An 8,079-nucleotide genomic window follows, 5' to 3' on the forward strand; every position below is an offset into this window, starting at 1 on the left:
CTTTAGAGTAAAATCTACTTACCCCTCTTAAGTTTTCTTACATCAAGGTAAATTTGCACCGAATTTGATAAAATTCCCTCATATTTTTTTAAATATTTGTCCGCTACTCAGGATTAATTTTTTTATTACAAGTCTTGTCATCCCTAATTACATACAATATATTTATATTAGTTTTTTAAATTTATTGATATTATATATTTATATAACATTTAATAATTTAAAATATTATCATTTCTATTTAACTTTTAATTTAAATAGTGACCACAAAAGTTTCCACCAGAGGATTTTATAAACATTTGTTAAGTTTGATTAATTCTTTAAACTTCTCTTAGTATGGATCCCAACCATGGTCACATTTCCCTTATTTTTTTACTTGCAAAGACACAGACGCAGTGCAAGTGAGGGTTTGTTCTTGTTTTCTCCTGTGTTTCTGTAATACTGCGAAGTTTGGTTGGCGTGGCAAAGGATTTTACTGTTCATCGATTCACTGTATCTCATCCTTTACCAATTAATCTTGTGCAGTTCAATTTCTATGTTACAGATATGCCTTGAATTTGATTTTGCACCTACTTTAATTCCGAACCCTTCATCTCAATTCTGAGTTTCCGCTGAGATTTCATCACCCATTATGAAATTCCTTAAAATCTTCAAATCCAAACCCTTCAATCTTCGAACTTTCAATTCCCTCTCCCTTCCCACAACCGTTTCACCAATCACAGAATCCGAACTTCTAAATTCCATAGAATCTTCTCACTGGCATTTCATCAAACAGGCTGCGCCACACTACACTCCCTCTCTTCTCTCCTCAACTCTAACCTCCCTCCGCCACAAACCCCAACTCGTCCTTCAGCTTCTATCCCATCTCGACGGCCACCCTCATTCCCTCGACTTAACCACCTCTTCTCTTGCTGCTTGCATCCTCTGTCGCCTCCCATCTCCCAAACCCTCTATTAGCCTTTTACAGAGCCTCATTCTATCTTCCACTGCCACCAACAGAACAATTTTCCATGAGTTGGAACTTTCCCTCGATCGCTTGGATGCCAAGACTAGTCTCATCTTTGACCTTCTGGTCAGGGCCTATTGTGAACTCAAGAAGCCCAATGAGGCCTTGGAGTGTTTCTACCTGATGAAGGAAAAGGGTGTTGAGCCCAACATTGAGACTTGTAATCAGATGTTGAGTCTGTTTTTGAGACTGAACAGGACTCAGATGGCTTGGGTTTTGTATGCTGAGATGTTTAGGATGAAGATAAAATGTAGTATGTACACTTTCAACATCATGGTTAATGTGCTATGCAAAGAAGGAAAGTTGAAGAAGGCAAAGGAGTTTATTGCGTACATGGAGGCTCTTGGGGTGAAGCCTAATGTTGTCACATATAACACTGTTATACATGGACACTGTTTGAGAGGGAAGTTCCAAATGGCCCGTGTGATCTTTCAAACAATGAAAGATAAAGGTCTTGAGCCTGATTGCTATACGTATAATTCTTTCATATCTGGGTTGTGTAAAGAAGGAAGACTTGAGGAGGCATCTGATTTACTTTGTAAAATGTTACAATTTGGTTTGGTTCCAAATGCAGTAACATATAATGCGTTGATTGATGGGTATTGCAACAAAGGGGATCTGGATAAGGCATTTGCATGTAGGGATGAGATGATAAGCAAAGGTGTAACGACAACTCTGGTTACATACAATTTGTTTATCCATGCACTGTTTATGGAAGGAAGGATGGGAGAAGCTGATAATATGATAAAAGAAATGAGAGAAAAAGGCATGAAGCCTGATGCTGTTACATATAACATATTGATTAATGGGTATTGCAGATGCGGGGATGCAAAGAGAGCCTTCAGTCTTCTTGATGAAATGGTGGGAAAAGGGATTCGGCCAACTTTGGTCACGTATACTTCACTTATATATGTTCTGGGAAAAAGGAATAGAATGAAAGAAGCAGATGCCTTGTTTAATAAGGTTCAACAAGAAGGTCTGTTGGTAGATACTGTAATGTTTAACGCGTTGATCGATGGTCACTGTGCAAATGGTAATATTGATAGTGCATTTCAACTCTTGAAACAGATGGATAACATGAAGGTTCATCCTGATGAAATCACTTATAACACCTTGATGCAAGGATACTGCAGAGAGGGGAAAGTGGAAGAAGCTAGGAAGCTTCTTGATGAGATGAAGAGAAGGGGGATCAAACCTGACCACATTAGTTACAACACAATCATTAGTGGTTACAGCAAAAGAGGTGATATGAAGGATGCTTTTAGAGTTCGGGATGAAATGATGACTACAGGATTTGATCCTACAATTCTCACTTACAATGCTCTTATACAAGGATTGTGCAAAAATCGGGAAGGTGAGCATGCTGAAGAGCTCCTCAAAGAAATGGTAAGTAAAGGCATTACTCCTGACGACAGCACCTACCTATCTATAATTGAGGCGATGGAGAAAGTTGATGACCTTGAGGAAAATGTTGATAAATGAATTGAAGAAGAAAATAGTATTTCATGAGTTTGTGTGAACTTCTAGCCTTGGAGTTTGGACACAAGCATATCAACATTCCTTGTTCTACAAGCTGAATCAAATATGTATGAGTAACAAGTTAAAGAAGTTCTTGAAAAACTGTAGTTTTCCTTAGTCCACTTCTTTTGTATCAAGAGTATTACTTTTTACTTCATTAGTTATATTAGTTTTGTACCATATGGTTTACAAAATGTTTATTGATGATTTTGTTTGAAAAATGAAAATAATAGCTAATGATTGAGTTTGTCGGTCTTTGGTACAAAGTTATTGATAGGTACCCAAATTTTATTAACATGGTAAAGAATTCCAAGACAGGTTCTTGGATGATCTTCCTATGAAAACCAGACAGCTTGGTCTGTATCTAGTGACAGGTACACACAAATTCCAATTCTTTCGAGAGAACCTGTCTCTCCCTTCCTTTTACTTACAATTTTCTCCAAAACTCCACTGAAAACTACCCCTATACAGATATATAATAGTCTGTTTACAACAACCCACCTCATAGAAAGTTATAACAATTACCCTTATTCCTTCTAACGTATACTTTTCCCCCGAACCTATCAATACCCCTCCATGAAGATTCACCTTATCCTCAAGTGAAAGCCTAGAAATTCTTTATGAATGCAGGCAGCAGATTCTCCTAACTCCTGAATTTCCTCTTCTGAAATAAGCAACATATAGAGCTGTTTATTTTTGCAAGTATGATTAGGCCCAAACTTCTCATCACAACTGAAGCATAGACCCTTTTTTATCTTATCATGCAATTCTTCTAGGGACAATTTTCTAAACGGTGCCCCTCTTTGTTGAGTCCCAACAGGAGAACTATTGATGGAGCTCACAAAACCACTGCTCTCTCCATTTCCTCTGGTGGAGTTGGTAAAACCCACTGAATTTCCCCTTCCTTTGAGTAACTATGAGTAGGTGGCAATTGTCTATAAGTGTTTCTTTGAAGCTGCACAGTACCCTTGGTGGTGACTCTAACCTTTTCTTGCACCATTTAAGCCTTCATCATTAACTCAGCAAGATTCTTAGGCTCATACAACATAATCTCAGTCTTTATTTCTTCCTTCAAACCATTTAAGAATATGCCAATCAAATAATCTTGTTGTATTCCTTTCAAAAATCCAACATATTGTTCAAATTGTTCAATATATTCTCCCACCTGCCCAGTTTAGCCTAGCCCAATTAATACTTCAAATGGATTTTGAAGCATTGTTGGCTGAAACCGGTGAACCAGCGCCCCCTTGAAAACTTCCCACGTGGTTGTCGGATTGCAGGTTTCCCACCATTGAAACCAATTCAGGGCTTTTCCCTCCAAGGCAACCATAACAGCCTGCATCCTCTCCTCCTCATTGACTCCTTTCAAACGAAAATACCTCTCCAACCTGTTAGTCCAGCCATAAGCCTTGTCTCCTGCAAAAATAGGAATGTTTAACTTCCTCCATTTTGAAGAAGCCACGACAGAACCTCCTCCCTCATTATCCTTGTTGCCGTCACTACCTACCTTGGCAACAAAAGCGTTATCTTTTGTATGTTTATGAGAGGACATTAATCTTTCTATCACCATCGTCAACTGTTAGGAACCTTGGTAAGAATCCTAACTATCTCCCTTACTCTCACACCTCAGTACTCTAACAGAAAGCAATTGTAAAAGAAATGACTTGTATTCACATCAAAGAATCAAGAATACAATTTGGAAACCAGGAGCTTAACCTCCCTCACCCAGTCTAAACGGGTTTGCAATTCAAGAGTAAAAACTGTCTAACTGAAAACAATAACAGAGGTCCTTTTATAGAGACCTTTTTCCCGCCCCACTTAACTGTTTACAGTTAAGTACTCTGCCTCACCTTTCGCCTCTCATAAACCCTCCAAGTCCTAACATTACTCCCCCCTGAGAAGCAACCTTGTCCCCAAGGTTGAACTCTGGAAATTGTTCTTGCATCACCATTTGATCCTCCCAAGTTGCACTTTCCACCCCACCGTCTTGCCATTCAATCAGCACTTGCTCTCGCTGGTCTCCTTCTTGCTGCTGAACCCGTTTATCTAGCACCTTGGTTGGCCAGAATGACGGTCCACTCATTTGTAAGTCTGCTGGTAACTCCTTCTCCACTCGATTGGTCCCAATGGCCAACTTTAGCTGGGACACATGGAAGACCGGATGGATTCTCGCATTCTCAGGTAGGAGCAGTCTAAATGCTACCTCTCCTATTTTCTGAATCACTTTGAAGGGCCCGTAATACCTGGCAGATAATTTTGGATGTAATCTTACTGGCATCGACGTTTGTCTATGTGGCCTAATTTTTAAATATACCCAATCATCCACCCTTATAGTCACTTGCCTCCTTTTTCGATTAGCCTGCTTGATCATCAGATCCTGAGCTCGTGTCAAGTGGAATCGAAGCTGTTGTAGCGCCTCATCACGCGTCTGAAGTTCCTGTGCTACCGCTTCCACCAGTGTTTCCCCCGGCACGAACCTGGTTAAAGCTGGTGGTGTCCTCCCATAAACCACTTCAAACGGTGTGCTTTTGGCCGCTCCCTGGTAACTGGTGTTGTACCAGTATTCTGCCCACGGAAGGATCAGGTTCCAGCTTTTTGGCTGTTCAGAACAAAAACATCTCAAATATCCTTCTAAAACCCGATTCATCACTTCTGTCTGGCCATCGGTTTCCGGATGGTAAGACGTGCTCATCTGAAGATGGTCCCCTGCAACTTGAACAACTCCCTCCAAAAAGCACTGAGAAATAAGGGATCTCGGTCACTTACTATGGACTTAGGCACTCCGTGTAATTTCACTACTTCCCTCACAAAAACTTCAGCTATTGTTCTCGCTGTATACGGATGTCTAAGAGGGATGAAGTGTGCATTTTTGCTTAAACGATCCACGACTACTAAGATGGCGTCACACCCTTTTGACTTCGGCAACCGCACTATGAAATCCATGCTGATGTCTTCCCAAATCGCCTGAGGAATTGGCAGCGGTTGTAAAAGCCCTTGTGGTGAGGCGGTTAAGTACTTGTGCTGCTGGAAAACTGAGCACTGGGCGACAAACTCTGTTACTGCCTTCTTCATCCCGATCCAGTATAGGGACTGCGCTATCCTCCTGTACGTGCGGTAGACTCCTGAATGACCCCCTGTTGGAGTTGTATGATACTCCGTTAGTAATTTCGGGACCCACTCCGATTTGGCCGAGATGACCAGTCTTCCCTTGTAATGGAGACGCCCATTTTCTATCGTGAATGAGGAGTGCTTATCAGGATCCCGAGTAATGTCTGCCACAACCTTCTTCAACTCTTCATCTTCTTCTACCTCCTTTACTACTTCCTGGAAATCCTTCCAGTACGGCCTCACCATCCCCTTAAGTTCCTTTTCCCTCCCTGGACTGTGTTTCTCGGTTCCTTCTTCCACCTCTTCCCTTTCCTTTCGTGACAAAGCGTCCGCTACTTTATTGGTAGCTCCCGTTCGGTACACAATCTCGAAATCGTAACCAAGGAGTTTAGCAATCCAATGTTGTTGAGCTTGAGTGGTTATCCTTTGTTCCAACAAAAACTTCAAACTCTTTTGGTCCGTGTGTACGACGAACCTCTGACCCAGCAAATACGGCCGCCAGTGCTGGATCGCCATCACCACCGCCATGAGCTCCTTCTCGTAAATCGACTTCCCTAGCGTCCCCTCCGACAACACTTTGCTGAAGTATGCTATGGGTCTCTTTTTCTGCGTTAGCACCGCTCCGATTCCCACCCCTGAGGCGTCGCACTCTACGTGGAAAGGTTGCGTAAAGTCCGGTAACTCTAGCACCGGTGCTGTCGTCACCGCTTCCTTTAGTCTTCCCATCGCCTCCCTGGCCGCCTCTGTCCATATGAAATTTCCCTTCTTCAGCATCTCCGTTAACGGCCTCGCTATCTTGCCGTAATCTCTTACAAATCGCCGGTAGTACCCCGTTAAGCCCAAAAAACCTCTTAGAGCTTTCAACGTTCGCGGTTCTTCCCAGGCAACGACCGCCTCCACATTACCTTCATCCATTTCTACCCCTCTCCTTGTTATAACATGCCCCAAATACCCGATCGATGTTCTCCCAAATTCACTCTTTTTCCTGTTGGCTACCCACTGTTGTTTTTGTAAGCGGTCCAGCACCATGTTCACTTGCTGTAGATGCTCCGCCCATGTTGCGTTGTACACGAGGATGTCGTCGAAAAAGACGAGAACGAACTTCCGCAAATATGGTCGTAGTAGCTCGTTCATAGCGCTCTGGAAAGTGGCGGGCGCGTTGGTGAGACCGAACGGCATGACCAGGAACTCATAATGCCCCAAGTGGGTTCGGAACACTGTCTTCTGGATATCCGCCTCCCCCATCCGAACCTGGTGATAACCGGCTTTGAGATCCACCTTCGAGAAGTACCTCGCTCCCCTAAGCTCGTCCAACAACTCTTCGATCACCGGTATGGGAAACTTGTTGGGGACGGTCGCTCGGTTGAGCGCTCGGTAATCTATGCAGAATCGCCAGCTTCCGTCTTTCTTCTTTACGAGGATCACCGGGCTGGAGTATGGACTTATACTTGGTCGAATAATCCCTGCATGCAACATTTCTGCCACTTGGCGTTCGATCTCTTCCTTCATGACATGTGGGTAGCGGTATGGACGTACGTTGACAGGGTCGGCCCCATCTTTTAAAATGATCTGATGTCGCTCATCCCTATCAGGAGGCAGTCCGCGGGGTTCCTTAAATACCCCCTCATACTGCTTCAATACGCTCGTCATTTCCTCCTTCTGTTCCACCGTCAGCCCCTCTTCCTCTCTATCCTCTCGTCCCGCTCGTCTACCTTCCAAGCTCCAAACCAAAGCCCATGCCTCGGCCTCGCTCAATTTCAACAATTTTTCGGGTTCAATCACCCTTCTCTCCAACGTCGGATCCCCCTTTATGACAATCTTCTTCCCCGCTTGTCGGAACGACATGGTGGACTTCCCCCAATCAAGCGTGATCTCCCCCAATTTGGCCAACCATTCAACTCCGAGGATCATGTCTACTCCTCCCAACTCGAACAAATAGAACTTTTCCTCAATCTCAACTCCCCCCATGTCGACCACCACCCTCGGACAACATCCTCGGGTCTTCTTCTTTTGTCTGTCCCCTAAGCTTACTTGATATGGAGGAGTGTCCTCCATTCCGAGCTTCAGTACCTCCACCAATTTCTTACTGACGAAGTTGTGGCTCGCGCCGCTGTTCACCGATATTAGCACGTCTTTTCCTCCCACTTTCCCTTGCAACTTCAATGTTTTAGGTTGCGTCAACCCACCAGCCGAGAACGCCGATAACTCCATGCCTGGGGGTTCTAACTCTACATCTTCCCCTTCAACATCCTCTTCTTCGTCTTCGGCCAGTATCACCACTCGTAAACTCTTCTCCGGGCACTAGTGCCCTGGGCTAAATGGCCCCCCACATCGGAAACACCTTCCTTCTTCTCTGCGTTTCAGAAACTCTGGGTAAGTCAGGTTTCTTGAACCTCTTCCACGGCTATCACTTCCTCTGTGCATTCCGCCTCTCACCAGACCGCCTCCCG

The 8,079-nt window shown here is 43.7% G+C and overlaps 1 protein-coding gene across 1 annotated transcript; it reads left to right on the top strand.

The window, feature by feature from the left end:
- The first annotated feature begins 327 nt into the window (after positions 1-327).
- LOC108327718 (pentatricopeptide repeat-containing protein At2g15630, mitochondrial) lies at positions 328-2,772 on the top strand. Its single transcript, XM_017561409.2, has one exon. The coding sequence runs from the start codon at positions 629-631 to the stop codon at positions 2,483-2,485; it is 1,857 nt and encodes a 618-aa protein (XP_017416898.1). The 5' UTR covers positions 328-628; the 3' UTR covers positions 2,486-2,772.
- Positions 2,773-8,079: the final 5,307 nt, after the last annotated feature.

The sequence above is a fragment of the Vigna angularis genome, chromosome 2 (genome assembly GCF_016808095.1).
Source record: "Vigna angularis cultivar LongXiaoDou No.4 chromosome 2, ASM1680809v1, whole genome shotgun sequence".
NCBI classification, from domain to species: domain Eukaryota; kingdom Viridiplantae; phylum Streptophyta; class Magnoliopsida; order Fabales; family Fabaceae; genus Vigna; species Vigna angularis.

Excerpts from the sequence above, each read along its gene's own strand:
- LOC108327718 (XM_017561409.2), top strand. The coding sequence starts at position 629 with ATGAAATTCCTTAAAATCTTCAAATCCAAACCCTTCAATCTTCGAACT.